Raw genomic sequence first — 20400 nt, 5'->3', positions numbered from 1 at the left:
TGCCCGCATTTAGGGCAGGTCCTCCCCACAGTTAAGCCTCTCTGGAGAAACCAGGGAAGTGTTCCCACAGTGACTCTAGATCCAGTCAAATTGACAGTGAAGATTAACCACAACATTTTGTATTTTTCCACTTTCCTTAATGTTTAAATTTTGTTAGCTACAATCTAGGAGAGAAAGAGAACAAAGGAGACATGGTGACCAAGCATCCTGCCCATGCCTCATTTCGGCATTATCTTTTAGCAAGTATTCACTAACCCACTGGCTGACATCGTCCCAGAGTCGGAACGGACACGTCAGACTTTGATCTCAGCCATGGCAAGTATTTCTAGAGAGCCAGAGACAGGCATTAAACGACAGAACAAACACAGGCGCATGTTGGCCACTCGCAGTGTTCAGTGTTGTCCAGAATGAGATGGGGACGGTGGGTCATGCTCCCACGGGTACCTCTAAACCTTTGAGCAGGTAGAGGAACAGGGGCAGAGGAGCCATGCCAAAAGGCCAGCTATAAAGGAACCACCCACTTGTCCTCATGTGTGTCCGCGGCCCTAGGAAGGCCTAGGATGCCGGGGGTGGGGGGTGGGGGGGGTGGGGGGGTGGGGGGTGGGTGTTGGGGGGTGGGGGGTGAGGGGGGAGCATAGCCGCAAATTCAAGTGGTCGTGATTGTTCCTCTATGTGAAATCAGGCTATGGTGAACGCACACAGGGCAGACAAACCAGTTACCATCAGGTTTCCTTGACCAGTGAACTCTCTGGCGTGACCAGGGTTCCTGCCGGACCACTTCCTGGAACCAGCTAGTGATCTGGAACTGGCATTAGGTGATCTCAGGGGCCCTTTAGCCAGGTCATGAGGCCAGCCCAGACAATTCTCAGGAACACCATCAACAAATGAAAAGACGTTCAACCTCACACTCATGCATAATTAACGAAACACGCGCGCTAAAATTCAATACTTTCATCCATCTGCTGTTTAAAAGCTAAGGAAATTGACAGCCTGGGGCCCTGATGAGGCTGAAGGGAATGAGACTTAGAGACTGCTTGCCCAACCTGGGCTAGGTTGTTGGGAGCTACCCATCACATTTGAAATTGCGACCACCCATCAGCTTGACTGAATCTACTCTGCGGTATTTAGAGACGCTTTTAAAAACAAGCTACAGAAATCGCGACGGAGCATCAGACCCACAGTTTGGCCGCTCGGAGGCACTGCGCCTCAGTTACAGTTCAAATGCTCTCCTGCGGGGGCAGCGTATTGAAAATAAAGACCTGTGTAGCTACAACAGCAGAAAGCAGTTAAAATCTCCCAGGAGACTGCAGAGCCAAGAGATGGAAACCGACAGGCAGCGGGGGCAGAAGCCCGAAAGCAGCAGTTTCAGCGCCCTTGGCTCTCTGGTCTCACCAAGAGAGAGCTCTGGTTTCTCAGCTCCTGCTAAATGAGCTCCCCTGCCTTAAGGCTATATGCAACGGCATGACTGGAGACCAGTCCAGACACTAATCCCAGCAATCATGGAACTTAATCTCTGGGTTTTCATGATGGATATGGTTTCTTTTTTTTAATGCAATTTTTAAAAATTTTTTATTAAAAATTTCCACCTCCTCCCATTTCCCTCCCCCTCCCTCCATCTCCCTTCTTCCTCCCTCTCCAGTCCAAAGAGCAGTCAGGGTTCCCTGTCCTGTGGGAAGTCCAAGGTCCTCCCCCCTCCATCCAGGTCTAGGAAGGTGAGCATCCAAACAGACTAGGCTCCCACAAAGCCAGTACATGCAATAGAATCAAAACCCATTGCCATTGTCCTTGGCTTCTCAGTCAGCTCTCATTGTCAGCCACGTTCAGAGTCCGGTTTGATCACATGCTCCATCAATCCCAGTCCAGCTGGCCTTGGTGAGCTCCCATTAGATCAGCCCTGCCGTCTCAGTGGGTGGGCGCACCCCTCGCATCCTGACTTACTTGCTCATGTTCTCCCTCCTTCTGCTCCTCGTGGATATGGTTTTCTATCTATTTCCTGATTTCAGTCTATCTCCTAAATGGTGGTAGAGTGACCTTTTCAGGACGGGGGACGTTACAGTAGCCTTGACCAGACTCTACTGAAACCCATTAAGGGAAATCTATTTCTTCCTGTCAAAAAAACAGACTTTACCTCTAGCCTTGGTTGGAGACCTGACATTTCAAGCTACCCAGAATGTAAGAGTTATCCATTGGGCCTATCAATCATCTGGCCAAAGGACCACCCCTCAGAAAGACTGATTCACCTTAGGCCATGCTAAAGAGATGGGAGAAATAATTATTACCTAAATGAGATAATGTGCTTTTCCTTCCCAGAACCCCAGTTCTCTGAACAGTTAATACAGAACCAGAGAATATGTTCGATCTGACTCCCTGAGTGAGTTAGAGCTGAGCCCTTGACTCAGAAAGATTCAACCTCCTCCATGTCTTCTGTCTCTTTCTGATTCTGGCCAGGGCCCCAGTACGTTCCCCCATGCATTTTGGACTTTTTTTATTCATTCCCTGATGCTACACTGACCGCCCTGACACACACACGGCTGTCTGCTTGCTGAACCTCCACGCCTAGCCCAAGGTGAGGGAAAGAGAGAAGAGTGAGAAGATTGAAGGACCGCAGGGGGTATCTGATCTTCTTTCTACATCTGACCACTCCTCAAGAGAGCTGGGGACCTCGCCCGGCTTAGGGTGTTCCCCCAAGGAGTTGGAAATGGCCTTCTGGCGCCAGGGCCGTTGTGACAGTGCAGGGACACCAAAGTCCAGCTCTTATTTCAAAGGAATCCAAAGACGTGGTAGGACTTGGGCTTTCTGTCACTTGCATTTGAGTAAAGAATGTGCCGTGCAGATATGTTAACCTGAGACAACCTGGAATTACCTGGGATGAACCTTAATTGAGGGACTATGTAGATCAGGTTAGCCTGTGAGGCTATCTGGGGGGCGGAGGAGTGTCTTGATTGGCAATTGACTTGGAAAGGCCCAGCCCAGTGTGGGTGGCATTACTCGCTAAGCAGGGAGTTCTGAACTGTGGAAGAGAGGTCAAGTGAAGCACAAGCAAACAACGAATGTGAACACACTGATTCCTCTCTGCTCTAGACTGCGGATGTGATGTGACGAGCTGCCTTGAATTCCTGCCTTGACTTCCCCTCAGTGATGGACTGTATGTAACCCGGAATAAACCCTTTCTCCTCTGAGATGCTTTCTATCATTTCATCACAGCAAATGAACCAAAACTAGAACACTAAACTATGGCAAAAAACGATGGCAGACATACGAGAAGGATACACAGTGTCTCCTGAAGCCCACAGAATTGAACTCATGAGCGTAGAAGGATACACAGTGTCTCCTGAAGCCACAGAATTGAACTCATGAGCGTAGAAGGATACACAGTGTCTCATGAAGCCTACAGAATAGAACTTATGAGCACTGGACCCGCTGACAACAGAGACAGAGAGACTCGGGCAGTCTTTGCAGATCTCCCTCCCTGGAGCTTCTCTCCTGTGGTTCTGACACTCCACCTCTGTCTTTCTCACATCAAGTGTGTTAGATTCCTACAAAGCAAGACCTCATATGGCAGTCACAGGGAAAGGCGGCTGCTATAGGCACAAGCGTACTGTGCTGACCACCCAGGGTGGCCGAGCCCTCCCAGGAAGGCAGCTTATGAGGTCGGAAGGACTGCCAGGGCAGAGTCCCACAGACTGAGTGGCTTCAATTATCCCCTCAGTTCTGGAGACCAGAAGTTCGAGATCACAGCGTCAGGAGGGTTGGCTCCTTAGGAAAGTATCTACTCTTTGCCCTACCCCTAGCCTTCTCCTAGCTTGCTGGCATCCTTCATAATTTATTTGGTTTGTTTGGCTTCTGGGTGCATTCTCCCGATCTCTGCCTTCAAGTTCTGGCATTTTCTCTGAGCACAGGTCTCTGCAAATGTGTTCTTTTTCTGGAGAAACCAGCTATATTGCATTAGTATGGCCTCCTCTCAGCTAAATGACCCTGTCTCCAGCTGAGGTCCTGGGAGAGAAGACTTGAATATATAAATCTGTTGGGTGGGAAGCAGCTCCTGCTGAAAATTGAAAAGTGGGGAGCATCTGAAGACTGCAGATTTGAGGCAGCAGAGGCAAAGAGGAGGAGGACCAGCTGGCTTTGGTGTTAGGAAAGTGAGGAGGAAGGATTCAAAGACAGGAGCGCACCCAGGTGCCGTGATGCATGCCTGATCCCTAGCACCTTTGGTCACCACCAACCTTCTCTAACAGAATTCTCTAACACCCACTACCTCTGTTCATGTCCCAAGTACAATTCAAGCCACTGCTGCCTTTTCTGTCATCCTTCCTACCTTGTCAAAACCTTCCTCATAAGAGGCACCCTTGCCATCAAATCCAGCAGACTCTGTTTGCTCACGTGACCCTTATAATCCTCTGATGGGTTTTGCACCCTTCTCTTTCACCATTTCTTCCTTTTTTTCATGTGTTTTGTTTTATTAGGTTTTTGTTGTTGTTGTTGGTGGTGGTGGTGGTGGTCTTGGTTTGGTTTTTTTGTTTTTTTTCAAGACCGGATCTCTCTGCTACTCACTCTGGTACTCACTCTGTAGACCAGGCTGACTTTGAACTCACAGAGATTCACCTGCCTCTGCCACCCAAGTGCTGGGATTAAAATCGTACACTAGCACAGCCTGGGTGTTTTATTTGTATTTTTTTTTTGTTTTAGAAAGATTTTGGGGGGGAGGAACTGGAGAGATAATTCAGTGATTAAGAGCACTGACTGCTCTTCCAGAGGTCCTGAGTTCAATTCCCAGCAACCACATGGTGAACTCACAACTATCCTTAATGAGATCTGGTGCCCTTTTCTGGCCTGCAGGTATACATGTGGGCAGAACACTGTATAAATAAATGTAAACACTGTATACTAAATAAATAAATAAGTCTTTTTAAAAAGAGTTTTTCCTTGAATTAGATTTTCCTTCAACTATATGCAGATGAAGATGGGTTTAAACTCCTGACCCTTCTGCCTCCACCTCTCAGTGCTGGGGTTACAGGCATTGGTCACTTCATACCCACCTGGAAATCACAGTTCTGTGCTGTTTACGATGCATTTTCATGGTGTTAGGGAGAAAATAGCTCAGCTGGCAAGCTGCCTGCCATGCGAACATGAGACTTGCCTTGCTCGTCTGAAGTCAAAGTCAACTGAGTCATCTCTTTTGTCTGATAGCCCTACCCTGGAGCATTGGTTACAATAGCAGTGACCACCTGTGCCTCTTCAGACTCAGGCGGTGTGGAAGGACCCTGCAAGGAATCTGTGTTTTAAACGGCTATACAGGAGCTGGAGAGATGATTCGATAGTAAGAACTTGCCGCACTATCATGAAGAATCTAGTTCAAATCCCAACACCAACATATACCTGTAACTCCAGATTCAAGATACCTGAGCTTCACAAGAGCTCCGTTAGACACCCTGCTATCCACACTTCAATGCTAAAAGAAAATCTACAATAATAAACACCATCTGCAGGCCAAGCATGATGGTGCACGCCTTTAATCCCAGCACTCAGTGCTTCTGTGAGTTCGAGGCTAGCCTGATCTAGATGGCAAGTTCCAAGATAGCCAGTACTACCTAGAAATATTGTCTCAAAAAAAAAAAAAAAAGAAAAAAGACAAACAAAAACACAAAGCAAATGAAAAACCCCACAAATCTGTAATGCTATCTCACCAGGCACCCCACACTTCCTGGGAATATGAGCATTTGTTTCTCACTTCTTTTTGTTATTGTTTTTGTTTGTTTTGGTGAGACAGGGTTTCACTGTATAAACCTTGACTGTTCTGAAGGTCCCTGTGTAGATCAGACTGGCCTTAATTTCACAGATTCCTTAGCCTCTAGAGTGAGGGGATTAAAGGCGTGGGCCAAGGCCCCTAGCTCATTCCTCATTCTCCAAATGTGTTACTCAAGCTTCCAGAGTTGGAATCAGGACTTGTATCTTTTACCCTCTCCCCAACTGTGCAACCAGTGACCCTCTGCCACTCCTTAGAAGAACATCCCATCCTTTTTCTTTGCTCTGATACTTCTGAAGTCTTTGTCCACGCGAATTTAGCCAATGGCTTCCCGTTCAGTCTATAACAGAACCCACACGCGGTACAGAGCCAACTCGGGGAACGGGTGGGGCTCGGGATGAAGAAGACGGGGAATCTGCAGGTCTCACGTTCCCAGGGTTGCTTTTAGAGCCACCCCAGCCTGCGACTCGCTCAGCTGGCCCCTCCCAGCAACTTGTGCCACGGAAAGGCGGGGCTGGAGCTCCGAGAGGCGTGGCCAATTCGTAGCCACAGCCAATCACAGAGGGGTCCTTTAGACAAGCGTAAAGTTGACAACTTCAGGGATAGACGCGAAGTTTCTGGGAACCCCACCTAGTACGGCGCTCGGCGTGTCTCGGGGACTCGGCTTGCGGGATGGAATGGACCCGGGAAGCTTCTGGGGGAGGCCAGGCCGCGGCCGGATCCCCAGAGGAGCCCTTAGAAAGCCCGGAAATGGAGCAACCGCAGATCCCCGTGGAGGCACCGCAACCCCGGTTTCCCAACGGTAACCCGCGGCCGGAGCGGACCGGGCGGGAGGCGGCGGACGCGGAGCTCCGGGAGCTCTCGGAGGAGAAGCCGCAGCCTCCGGCTCGGTCCGGTCCCCCGCGCTTGCCGCCGCTCAGCCTGGGCTATGGCGCTTTCCGCCGCCTGGGCTCATGCAGCCGCGAGCCGCCGTCACCAAGCCCCAAGTGGGCCGAGCAGCCCCGGGACGGCGAGGCCGAGCTGCAGCCCTGGACGGCGTCAGGAGAGCCCGGGTCCTTTGCGCCCATGGAGCTGCAGGTAGACGTGCGCGTTAAACCCATGGGCGCGGCGGGAAGCAGCCGCTCGCCCTCGCCCGCGCCGTCCACGCGCTTCCTCACCGTGCCGGTGCCAGAATCGCCCGCCTTCTCCCGCCGCTCCACGTCCACGCTCCCGCGGCTACCACGCGTCCCGTCACCGGGCTCCACGTGGGGTCGTGCATCGCCGCTGGCTGCGACCCCGGCCGAGCGGATCGGCCCCGCCGAGGGCAGCGCTGTCCCTCCGGGATCACCCACCTGTCGCTGTCGTTGCCGCTGCCAGGAGCCCGGGCTGAGCAAGGAAGACGCCGAGCTGTTGCAGCGCGCAGGCATGGACAGCGAGAAACTGCCGCGGGCCATCACGCTCATAGGTGAGTGTTCAGCGGTGTTGGTGCCCAGGCTCTCAACCAGACTAACCAGGAGCCCATCTGGCTGCCCCAAGCCCATCCTGCTTCTCTGCCTCAGAAATAATAAGAACCAAACCAGGGTCCTGCCCCTCCCCCGGGGAACTTTCTTAGTCTCCGTGTGAGCGGCATCTCGGAGAAGTACAAGTGGAAGGAACTTCGGGTGAGGGGGAAGTGATTCACAATCACGTGGCAGTGGTGGCCTGGGTACACCTCCTAGGACGAGGCTTTTTTCTTTCCGCCTTGAGAAGGGTCACCCATCCGCACACACTGAGCTGGCCTGGTGCCAGACATCTGGGATGTGCATAGGTTTTGCTTTGGTTGTGAAGGCGAAGCGAGCCAAACACTGAAGAAAGACCCTGTATTAGTTTGCTTTCTCCTACTGTGATAAAGCACTGACCAAAACCAACTTGGAGAGGGAAAGATTTATTTGGTTTATAGGTTACAGTCCTTCAAGGGAAGCCAACGCAGGAGCCTGGAGGCTAGAACTGAAGCCAAACCGCGGAGGAAGGCTGCTTCCTGATTTGCTTTCTTATACCACCCCACCCGACCCGTGGTACCGCCTTCGGTAGACTGGGCCCTCCCACATCCATCCTTAGTTACTAAAATGCTTTTTTCTTGATTTTTTTTCTCGAGACGGGGTTTTTCTATAGCTTTGGAGCCTGTCCTGGAACTAGCTCTTGTAGACTAGGCTGACCTCGAACTTACAGAGATCTGCTTGCCTCTGACTCCTGAGTGCTGGGATTAAGGCGTAAGGCGTGTGCCACCACTGCCCAGCCCGGTTCAGGTTCTTAAAGAATCTATGATCTAAGAAGAACGAGCGCTGATGTGACGTTGCTGGATTTGCTTGAGAAATGAAGCTTTGACTGTCTTACGGAGGAAGGCTGAGGCAGGCTCGAGGCTAAGAAGAGTCAGGATTTATGGCAGAGGATGGGGCTCAGGAGGCGGAGTAGGTGGGCAGGACCACAGGTTGGATAGAGCTAAGCTAGAAGGTCTCTCCCAGGTGTCTGACTAACTGGATGGCAGATTGTTGGCTCTTAAAGGAAAACATGGGAAGAGATGGAGAAATAAACAGGGAGGTGCGTTGGTCTGCGGGATCCTGCTTGGATGGGGAACTCTCCCAAGCTCTTGATCCCAGGTCAAGCAGGTCATCCCAACAAGGAGGCATTGGAAACAAGAGTCTGACTTGCTTAGGACCCCAAGTCAGCTGCTTCTCAGTCCTGTGTGAACGTGGAAGGAGCAAACCACTGTGGAGAGGGTTGGAAATATTGCTGTTTGGTCTAGTCCCTTCTATCTTTGGGTGGGTACCCCGAAGGAGCTGTCTAGCTGTTGGTGAAGGAACCAAAGGCCGAGAGACATATATTTTTTTTTTTAGATTTATTTATTGTATATACAGTGTTCTGTCTGCGTATCTGCCTGTATGCCAGTAGAGGGCACCAGATCTCATTATAGATGGTTATGAGTCCCTATGTGGTTGTTGGGAATTGAACTCAGGGCTTCAGGAAGAACAGTCAGTGCTCTTAACCTCTGAGCCATCCCTCCAGCCCCCGAGAGACATATTTTAAGACAGGGTCTCAGGTATACTAGACTGGTGTCGAGCTCACTATATAGCTGATCTTGAACTTTTGGGGTTCCGAGGATATGCCACTCTACCTGGTTTATGTGCTGCTGGGAATCACACCAGGGGCTTCAGGCATGGTAGGCGAGTGCTCTACCAACTGTTCCGGCAGCTGGCAGGAGGGAGAGGCGGTGGGAAAGCTGAGAAAGGCGAAGGGCTGTAGCCTCCTGCCCTCCCTCACATCTTGGCTTGGACTCCGTTTTCTTATCCCCAAGGGAACTTAGGGTTGCTACCTCACACTCTCATCTGGATTGTGCTTCGCTATTCCAGGATTCTTCACACAGGCCACAATGGCCTCCTAAGTATATCCTTGGGGGGAATGGAAGGTAAAGGCATGGACTTGCCTGCCTCTCCAACACCTGGCGCACCAGTGGCTTCTCAGACAGTCTGTCTATCCGTACATGTCAGAACTTATTACTCCCTGCATCCCTCTGGGGAGAAGACAGCGTTTGATCTCGGTGGTTGTCTTGCAATTGGCACACCTCCTGTGGAGAAGGATTGCCCCACCCAGCCCCTGGCCTGCCAGGTGGCCACCTATCCTCTCTATTGTCCACGCAGTGGGGAGCAGTCACAAAGTGAAAGGACAAGTTAGTCTGAGTGTGGGGTGGAGGGCAGGGAGGCTGTTGGTGATGAGGCTGGGGGATGGCGCTGAGACAGCGTTAGAATTTCTAAAGATGGTCCAGGCTTGATGGGTCTCGGGGGAGTGGTTAGGATTTTGAAGCAAAGATGGTCTTGGAGCTCAATGCAGAGGAGACGTCGATGTCATGGAGAGGAGCCGAGGCCCTGACCAGGGGAACCTGCTAAGCCTTGCACTGGCATAAGCCCCTTATGTTCTTTTGGGGACATGATGTCCTTTAGCAGTAACTGCAGGGCTGTGGGTAGGGAGAAGACGTGTTAAGGGGACCCAGATGTGCCAGTGTTTTTGTCAGCTGGGAGTGGATAGAGTGTATTTGTGTAACTTGTGTGACCAAGAGTTGCTTTGTCAGCCCGGTAAGGTGACTATACCTGCAACCCCGGCACCCAGGAAGCTGAAACAGAGGGCTAAGCTTTTGTCCAACCGTGGCTACATGTGGAGACCCCATCTTTTTTAAAAAAAAATGTCATGTGTAGGGAAGCCCGTAATCCCAGAATGCCACAGTGGTTTCAGGATTGTTGCAAGTTTGAAGCTAGCCTGGGCCAGAAACCTCCAGGCCAGCTGGGCTATAGAAATCCTATTTTCAAAACCTAGAACAGAAAATGATGGTGTGGGCGCTTCTGCTTTAACTCTGCAGGGGCCCTGCCAGGCTCAGTGGCCTGAACTAGGTGGGTCCCCTGCCTGGTTTGAGAGAACTTACTCACCTCCCGGCTTTCTTTCATGCTTTGCTTTCTGAAGGTCAGAGCTAAACGAAGGTTCAGCCACAAGGATCACAGTGGCTGGTGAGTCTATCTTCCTCGTAAAGTGTCCCCTTCTTTTGGTAACAGGTGCATTGAGATGCAGTTCATATAACATACAAGGAGCCATCTTACAGTGTGCAATTCAAGGGGTTTTACATATTCAGTGTTATGTTACCACCACCAATTGGTTTTAGATTTTTTTTTTCATGCTGAAAACAAACCTTCCACCCCTAGACCCCACCAGTCTCTCTGTCTCGAAACACTCTCTGGACATACATGTCACTAGGTTCACAGAACATGCACCCTTCCATCTGGCTTTCTGCTTTGTTTGTTGACAGGGTTTTCCCATGTAGTTCAGGAAGACCCGAAAGTCTTTTTTCTAATTAATTAATTTACTTTTATGTGTATGAGTGTTTGCCAGGTGTGTGCCTAGGGCTCGGAGTAGGGCATGTGAGTGGCCATGTGGGCAGCTAATGTTCTTGACCCTTGAGCCCTCTCCAGCCCCTGGCCTGAAACTCCTAATGCCCCTGCCTCAGCCTCCTGAATGCTGGGATTACAGGATTGTGCCGCCATCCTTGGCTGTCTGACTTCTTCAGGTTAACGTGATTTCAAGGTTTGTACATGCTGTAGCATGAACCTGGTATTTCTTTCTTTTTTATTGCTGGATATTATTCCATGGCATGAATATATTGTTTTGATTATCTACTTATCGGTTGATAGAAATCTTGGGAAACACCTTTAAAAGACAAATCGTATATTTAAAAATTCCACAGAGGCTAGAGAGATGGCACAGCACTTAAGAGAACTTTCTAGCACCCACAGTGGGATGTTCACAGCACAAATTAAAAAACAAAACAAAACAGTTTACAGTGTTTCATCCCTACACACACACACCTTCCAAGACAGGGTTTCCCTGTGAAGCTCTGGGTGTCCTGGAACTCACTCTGTAGGCCAGGGTGGCCTCAAACTCACAGAGCTCCGTCTGCCTCTGCCTCCCGAGTCCTGGGATCAAAGGTGTGCACCACCAGGCCTGGCACAATTATTCACTTCAGATAAAGTCCCGCTGCAGAACAGTCTTGACTTTCTTGCGGCTTGAGGGAAGACGGTAACTGCTTTCCTACCACCCTCACCCTCGCATGACTGCACGCCCATTGCTGCCCCTCATCCCGAGAAGTGAATGACCCCGAGGGCCCTGCAGCCGAGCTCTAGGAGGCCGCAGCCGTCTGTGCTCTATTGGTCCAAAGAGACCTGGTTTCGGAGAGCTTGGTGGCTTCCATCGCACCTGCGCATCTGCTAAAGCACTGACGTGGCGGCTGCTGCTTCTCCCTCTGCCATTCCAGTTTTCTGGGTGTGAAGGCTAATGGGATTTGTCCCCATGGCAGAATCTAGATCCAGGCAGGGAGATGGGCCTCTAGGAAGCCTATGGGAATGGACTCTCTGATTGTGTTCACTGATGTGGGAAATCCTGTGTCAACTGTGGGCAGAACTATTCCCTATTCGGTGGGTCTGGGACTGTATAAAATGGGGGTGGCCAACTGCACTAGGGATGCATCCATCCCTCACTGTTTCCTTCTTGTGGAAGTCATGTGACCAGCTGCTTCCAGCTACTGTTGCCTTGACTTCCCCGCCATGATGGACTGGACACTTGAGCCGTGAGCCGGAATCAGCTCTTTCTCCCTAGTCGCTTTTGTCAGGGTGTGTTATCACAGCAACAGGAAAAGGAACTAAGACACTGTGGTCCTCACTGTCAGGATGACTCGCAGCATTTAAAGGAGGGCCTTGGGTCAGGCATGATTGCAACTTCTTAAAATTTACATTTATATTTATTTATTTACTGGTGGTAGGTGACACACATGCAGTGTGCACGTGTGTGGAGGTCAGGGGACAACTTGTGGGAGTGGGCTTTCTCTTTCTACCATGCGGGTTCCAGAGATGGAACATCAGGCTTGGTAGCAAGCGCCGTCACCTGTCGAGCCATCTGCTGGCCTTGGTCACAGCCTGTAATCTCAGCTCCCTGAGAGGCTGAGGTGGGAGGATTACGTGAGTTTAGGGCCCTGTCTCAAAACAGAAGGACAGCTGGGTGAGGCGGCGCACACCTTTAAACCCAGTACTTGGCAGGCAGAAACAGGTGAATCTCTGTGAGTTTAAGGCCAGCCTGGTCTACACAATGAGTTCCAGGACAGTCAGGGCTACATAATGCAATGGTTCTCAATCTGTGGGTCACAGGGGTTGCCCAAGACCATCAGAAAACAGATCTTTGCATTAAGATTCATAAGTAGCAAAATGACAGTTAGGAAGTAGCAACAAAAATAATTTTACGGTTGGGGTCACCAGAACATGAGGAACTGTAGTAAAGGATCTCAGTGTTAGGAAGGTTGAGAACCACTAACAGAGAGACTGTTTCAAAGAAAACAAAACCCCTAAGGACAGGATAACAGAAACCAGGTGGCTGTGTCCTTTTCTCTGCCCCTCATACTCATTCCCTGCCTGCAGCCCCTCTACCTGGTGCCCTTGGCCTTTGAGCCCTAGAACAGGCCCATGGCTGCTGACCACCCACGGCTGTCTAGAACTGAGTCCGCCCCTGTGGTCAGAGGCTACTCGTTCGTTTCCCAGCTGCCCAGACCAGAAATAATCTCTCAGAAACTAAATTAATTAAATCACTACTTGCCCAATCACATAAGCATATTTCTAGCTAGCTCTTACATCTTAACCCATTTCTATTATTTTATATTTTACCATGAGGCTTGTGGCCTACCAGCAAGGTTCCAGCTGACAGCTTGCGTCTTTCTCCACTGGCGGCTCCATGGTGTCTCATTCACTTGCCCCCGTCTTCACTTCTAGAGACTAGAAAGGCAGCTGAGATTTCGATGAAAAATCATGTAGAGCCAGGACTTGACTTTGACTGGCTTTGACCTTGTAGAGCTGCGGTCTAGTCCCTGCTCTGTCTTCTGAGGCACGTTGCCCATGATGTCCTGGATTCTCTGCCACCGCTGCCTGAAGGCCCTTCGCCCACAGCTGTGGCGGCTACACTTCTGTCTGGCACACGGACACACCAACATGGGGTGTGTGCGTCATTTGCTGCGGTTTGCAGAGCCTTTATCTCCTAGCCATGAGAGAAGGAGGCAGAGCATATTCCAGCATGTCTCCTCAGTATGAAGCTCTGATCTAACCTGAGCGATTTGCCTAGGTGTCTTGAGCCAAGGTGACCATGAAGCTGGTGCCAGGGTGGAGGGTGGAAGTGGGGAGACTAGCGTGGTTTTGTGTCGAATGTGGTGGTGGTGGTCTCATAACTTGCCTTTCTGTTCCCTTTCCAGGGCTGCCCCTGTACATGAAGTCCCTGCGCTGGGCTCTGGTGGTCATGGCTGTGTTCCTGGCTGTCTGCACTGTAGCCATTGTGGCACTGGCCTCTAGAGGTGGTATGGTATCCCGTCCCTACCCTGTGTCCTTGTAGCACCTCTGAGACCAGGGAGAACAATTGTAAAATGTGCAACCTGAAGACTCAGGCCTTATTTAGCAAAGAGAAGAAAGCTTGGCCCTTTCCTCTCTTTGGCCACAGCTTGTGACCCCTCTCCAGGGGAACTTCTCACAGTGCAGGCTGTACAACCTTCCTAAGGTCTCTCTACCCACCATCTTTCCCACCTGGGTGCTCGCCAGCTCCCTACCCGGAGATTCACTCCCTCAGCCGAGGTCATGGCTGGGTTTTATTTTCTTCAGTGTATTCAGGCATAGCCCCTTCGAATCTCTCCCTGACCCACAGATCTCTGCTTTCAGGAACCAGGTGCCAGGCATGCCCTCAAGGTTGGCTGTGGTCTCAGGAACACTGTTACTACCTCTCGGAAGAAGCCCAAGACTGGGAGGGCAGCCAAGCATTTTGCTCGGCCCACCATGCCACGCTGCCCCTGCTGGGCCACACCCAGGTGAGAAAGGCTGGCTTAAAAAGGAATGTGTCATCCCAGGTCCTTTAATCTTAGCCCTGGAAGAAATCTCTAGATCAAGTCCTTCATGCTACAAGAGTCACCAAGGCCCCAAAGGACTAAAGTGACAGGCACAGGGACCAGATATCAGGTGTCCAAGGGTTTCCTTCTAAGAAGGCAGAGCTAGGACGGTCCCATCCAACCTGGGTTACTCAGCCAGTTAACAGATGAGGCAGGCTTTCTAGGAGAGACCCCTGGGCCCTCCCAGGATGTGGTATAGAAAATACAGCATGAGCCAGGCGGTGGTAGCACACGCCTTTAATCCCAGCACTCGGAGGCAGAGGCCGGCAGATCTCTGGGAGCTCGGGGCCAACCTGGTCTACAAAGTGAATTCTAGGAAAGCCAGAGACATGCAGAGAAACTGTCTCAAAAAAGACAAAGAAAAAAAAAGAGAGAGAGAGACAGAGACAGAGAGAGGAAAAAAAAAAAGAAAATATAACATGTTTAGTGGTGTGTGTCAGGGATTGGCTGTAAGTGCTGGGGAACAAAGCATCTCAGAAATTATTTAGTGCCTTGTGACCATAAACAATTCCTTTTTTTTTTTTCTTTTCTTTTTAAAAAGACAGTCTCGCTATGTAGTCTTGGCTGGCCTGAAACTCTCTATGTAAACCAGGCTGGTTCAGATTCAGATATTCATCTGCTTCTGCCTCTGCCTCTGTGTCCTAGGTGCTAGAATTCAAGGCATTCACCACTACACTCAGCTGAAAATATTTATTTTTGCTGGTGTGAGTGTGTCTGCATGTGAGTACAGGGGCCCATGGAGCTGAAGTTGCAGGTGGCTGTGAGCCAGTCACCTGACAGAGATGCTGGGAACCAAATTCAGCTCCTCTGAAAAAGCAAGCCTCAGCTGCCTCCATGACGTCTTTGTGCCTTCAAAACCAGCACCACCTGGGAAACTCTTACACATTTTACTAGGTTTAGCTACCAGCATAAGACCGAGCCTTGGTCCCCTCTGGATCACAGCCTCTGTGTGCTGACCCTGAGGAAACACTTCCCAGAAGGTCTCTTCTTAGTCACAGCCCTTGCTGACCAGAATAAATTGTCCCAGGGAAGCAAAAGCAAGGCTTCACTATAGTGGATATATATGTATATATATATGTATATATATATATATATATATATATATGTTATTTACTTTTATTTTATATGCATTGATGCTTTGCCTTCTTGTATGTCTGTGTGAGGGTGTCAGATCCTCTGGAACATGGAGTCTGTGCCATGGGTGGCTGGGAATTGAACCCAGGTCCTCTGGAAGAGCAGCCACTGACCCATTTTCTAGCCCTTTCACCTGCTTTCTTATAAGCCTGTACTAGGGGTCTCTTGAGTAACAGAACTTATAGAATGAATTACACACACACACACACACACACACACACACACACATTCTGTTTAAAGGGATTTATTCGAGAGGCTTACAGGCTGTGGTTCAGCTAATCCAACAATGACTGTGCTTTTGTTTTACGAGACAGGATTTCTCTGTAGCTTTGGGGCCTGTCCTGGAACTAGCTCCGAAGACCAGGCTGGCCTCGAACTCAAGAGATCCGCCTACCTCTGCCTCTAGAGTGCTGGAATTAAAGGCAGGCACCACCACCTCCCGGCTCAATGGCTGTCTTTTAAAGAAAGGTCCAGGAATCCCATAGTTTAGTCTATGAGGCTGAATGTCCCAGCTGGTCTTCAGTATATGCTGGAATCCCAAAGAAGTAGGCTCTACTGTCAGCGAAGGAATGGCCTTTCTAGTCGAGCAAACAAAGGGAGCGAGCTTCTTTCTTCCATGTTATATATACTTCCAGCTGAAGATGTGACCCAGATTAAAGGTTGATCTTCCCACCTCAAAGATCCACATCAGAAGTGGGGTTTCCCACTTTAAATGATTTAATTAAGAAAAATTCCCTCACAGGTGTGCCCAGATTTGTGTTTTAGTTCATTTCAGATATCAAATTGACAACCAAGACTAGCCACCACAGGGGCCATTATTAATCAAGAACACCTCCCCCACAGACTTGCGTAGAGACCACTCTTGGGGGGGGGCATTTTCTCAATCAAGATCCTCCCCAGCTATGTCTGTTGGTGTCAGGCTGATACAACCACGGTCGTGGGTGTGCTCTTGTGTGCAGATAACAGGGGTCTCATTGGGACCTGGGGCACACCAGTTTGAGTGGCTGAATGGCCAGCGAGCCCCCCAAGACCTGCCTGGCTCAGTATGTAGGTGCTAGAGATCAAACTCTGCTTCTCGTGTTTGTGTGTCAAGCACTTACCAGTGGAGCCGTTTCCTCACCTCCACAGCTAACTGTATAAAGAGAAAACACTGGCTTAGCTCAGCTCTGGAAGTTGAAGGGCATGGTGCCCACATCAGTTCAGTTCTAGCATAGGTGGCAGGTGGTGGCAGGCAGGAGTGAAGGGTTCTACTATAAGCCAGGAAGCAGAGATAAACTTACAGCTTCTTCAAGGGTACGCCTCTAGGGACCCAAAGACCTCCCTGGGCTCAGTCCTGAGGACTGATAGAGAGAACTTAGAGCTTGAATCAGAGCAGTCTAAGCCGAGAAACCAGCCCAGTTCCCTGCATCAAAGCCCCACCCAGCCTGGTTGCATCTGCAAAATAAAAACAGTGGAGACATGGTAGGTCCAGAGAGTGTGTGAAGCTGAGGCAAGACCAGCAAGTGTGGATTTGCCAGCTAAGCCCTACCCTATTCTAATGCCTCCTGAAACAGGCATCCAGTGTCACAACTGCCACCAGACAGCCTGGCCCTGCCCTCAGACATATCAAACATATTTAACCCAAAGTGACCTTGGACCTGGGAAGAACGACACTCCTCCATTTGGGGGCAAAGATGTGTTTAGCCATCCAGTTTGAGCAGCTTGAGATGAAGCATTTATAAAATCTAACTAAAGGATCAGAGCTCTGAACACAGTTATAATGTGTTCTTTATGATAATGATTTCTTTATGCTTTGACTTCTTTTTTTCACATGCACCTGCATGAACATACATAAACACAAAATCCTTAAGTGTGTGTGTTTCTTTTTCTTTTTTAGTGGTTGAGTGCTGGAGATTAAAGGTGTGTGCCACCATCACCCAGCTAAGGCAGCTCTTATATAAAAGAAGCATTTAATTGGGGCCTGTTTACGATTTTTGAGGGTTAGTCCATGATCGTGGTGGGAAGCAGGCAAGCATGACAATGGACACAGAGAGAGAGACACTGGGCATGGCGTGGGCTTTTAAGATGTCAGAATCCTCTTCCAGTGATACACCTCCAAAAAAGGATAGACCTCTTCCATCAAGGACCCTTCCGAATCCTTCCTAAACAGTTCATTAACTGGGAACTAAGCATTCAAATATTATGAGCCTATGGGGCCATTCTCATTCAGACCATCAAAGCTATTCAGTTCCAATGTTTTTTTAATTTACTGTTAAAAGTAATATAAAGGTGTATAAGGCAGACACTCCCGCAATTCCTATCCCTCAGAAAGTGGAGACGGGAGATTGGGGGCCAGCTAAATGTGGTGGCATCATTTACCAAGTAATCTGGAGGCAGGCACAGGAAGATCTCTTGAGTTTCAGGTCAGGCAAGGCTACATTGTGAGAGACTGGTTCAAAAGTAAGCAAGAATAATCAAGGACCAGTATTTAGACATTTCTCTTTGATAGCCCTATCGTAACTCCTTTTGGATTCTATTACTCCTTAAGTCAATATCCATGCACACATTTTGGTTTGGTTTTTCCCCAAGACGTTTCTCCGTAGCCCTGGCTATCCTGAAACTTACTCCGTAGTCCAGGCTGGCCTCAAACTCATAGATCTGCCTGCCTCTGCCTCCTGAATACTGGGATTAAAGGAGTGCATCACCACTGCCTGGCTGTTTGTTTCTCATTGCTAAGGTCATGCCACAATATTAGTGTACTTATTATTTGAGTGGGGAACACTTACATGCACCCACTACAATGTATGTGTGGAGGTCAGAGGACAGTTTTGAGGAGTTGGTTCAGTCCTTCGTTGTGTGTCTCTGGGATTGAACTCAGTTCATCAGGCTAGGCAGCAAGCCTTTAACCTCAGGCCCATGCCCAGCCCCATACTCACCTTTGTGATGGCTTTAATACTATTGACCCAGTGCAAGATAATATTGCTCTTGTAGGGAACTGCAACATTAATCTGTCCCATACTCCTCTACACCTTAATCAATCCCTGTCCCCATGAGCCAACCCTTATGGCTACTGGCTGCCATCTAGGCATGCTTGGGAGTCTCCCAACTTGGCTCAGGGTCTCTTTCTCTCCTCTGAGCTGCTTGATTCCCTCATTGTGTGGTGACTGTCACATCCTCATGAGATGGCATCGCTCTCATTTCTGATCCCCAAGTCTACTGGACCAGGCTACCAGTGAGCAATCCAGGTCAGCTTCCGTAATTACAGATATTTTGCCTTGCAAGATCTCTGAGCTGATTCCTTCCTGGAGGGGCATGCTGGAATCCTGCAAAGGCCTTGGGAAATGGGTGCCCTTGTAAGCCATGACTTGCAAAGAACAGCTGCTTGCTTTTCTCCCTCAGGACTTTCTAAGAAAATACCAGATTACCAAAGAATCCTGGGTGGGGGCCCAACGAGGCCCTGAAGGTTGGCACTGGATTGATGGGGTCCCCTTGCCATCCCAACTGTGAGTAACTGGGTTCTCTCCTCTGATGTACTTACTATAGCCTCCTGCTCCACCCAGCCAAGGCGGGCTAGCATTGTTGTATCTTTGTCACTTAAACCCCAGTGTGGATCCCCAACCCATTCACCCACGCAGAACTGTCATGTCTGCTTTTCAAATACGAGGTCTGAGGCTTAGGAACATCAGTGGTTCTGCCATGTAGCTAACCAGTAAGGGACATTGCCAAGCTTCTTTGCAGATATTCCCTGCCCATGCGCAGTGACTGCTGCAGGGCCCAGCAGCCTGAGTGTCTTCTCTCTCCTCCCTCACCTCACCCCACCTCAGGTCCCCAGAGGACAGTGACAACCACCCAGACTTCAGCTGCGGGGGTTTGGAAGCAGGCAGGCTCGTAGCTCTGAACTGCAGCTCTCCGAAACCCTGGGTCTGCGCCAGAGAGACCAAGTGACTTGGTGTCCTGTGGTCGAGCTGTCTGGAGCCGTATCCATTGCTTTTCCTTTGGTGTGACCAGAATATCTGACAGAGATGACTTCAAGGAGGCAAGAGTTACCGGGCTCGTGATGTCAGAGGGCTGCACCTGGTGGAGCTGCCCAGTTCACAGAGCCAGGGGTGAAAACAGGTTTCAAAGGCCTGTCACTGTTGACATACCACCACAGTCCAGGCTCTACCTCCGAAAGTTCCCCCAGCCCCCAAATCCAGCACTACCAGCTGGAAACAAACTGGTAACAGACATTTCAGATTCAAAGCGGAGCATTCTTGTCACAAATCCCCTGAAGACTCATGACAAAATCTCTCTATGTAACCCTGGTTGGTCTGGACCTTACTGTGTGGTCCACAGTGATCTCAAGTTCTTGGACAACTCTTCCCAAGTACAGAGACTGTATGCCACCACACCCAGCCTATGGCTAATTCATAATGCAAAATGCATTCAGTTCAATTTCAAGAGTCTCTTTTGGGGCTGGAGAGATGGCTCAGCAGTTAAGAGCACTGACTGCTCTTCCAGAGGTCCTGAGTTCAATTCCCAGCAACCACGTGGTGGCTCACAACTACCTATAATGAGATCTGGTGCCCTCTTCTGGCCTACAGGCAGGATATTGCATAAATAAGTAAATAAATTTTTTAAAAAAAGTCTTTGTTTTTTGTTTTGTTTTTTTGGAGACAGTTTCTTTGTGTCCATCCATTCAGTTAACCATAGTTTAAACTTGAGAAAGAAGCTGAGTGGCAGTGGTGCATGTCTTTAATCCCAGCACTTGGGAAGCAGAAGCAAGTGGATTTCTGTGAGTTCAAGTCTATCCTGGCCTATAAACTGAGTTCTAGGACAGCCAAAACTGTCACACAGAGAAATCCTGTCTCAAAACACCAAAATTAGAGAGAGAGAGAGGGAGGGAGGGAGGGAGGGAGGGAGGGGGGGGACCTGTGGGCATATCTGTGAGGGAGTTTCTAGACTGGGTTGACATGGGAAGACCCACTCTCAATGCGACTGGACCATTCCATGGGCTGGGATCCTGGTGTGAATAAAGAGAAACGAGTTGGATGGCGACAGCATCACATGCTGATGTCACACCACTGGAACATCCTGTCAT

The 20400-nt window shown here is 49.7% G+C and overlaps 1 protein-coding gene across 1 annotated transcript; it reads left to right on the top strand.

Annotated features, from left to right (window-relative positions):
- Positions 1-6322: 6322 nt before the first annotated feature.
- Positions 6323-19948, top strand: Klrg2 (killer cell lectin like receptor G2). The gene is made up of 5 exons (XM_085683616.2): positions 6323-7187; positions 13527-13628; positions 13984-14129; positions 18720-18823; positions 19145-19948. Exons 1-5 carry the CDS (start codon positions 6416-6418, stop codon positions 19263-19265), a joined length of 1245 nt encoding a protein of 414 aa, XP_085539742.2. The 5' UTR covers positions 6323-6415; the 3' UTR covers positions 19266-19948.
- The last annotated feature ends 452 nt before the right edge of the window (positions 19949-20400 follow it).

Source organism: Myodes glareolus, chromosome 25 (genome assembly GCF_982192425.1).
Source record: "Myodes glareolus chromosome 25, mMyoGla1.1, whole genome shotgun sequence".
In the NCBI taxonomy this organism is placed as follows: Eukaryota; Metazoa; Chordata; class Mammalia; order Rodentia; family Cricetidae; genus Myodes; species Myodes glareolus.
This window is presented reverse-complemented; position numbering and strand designations above follow the sequence as displayed.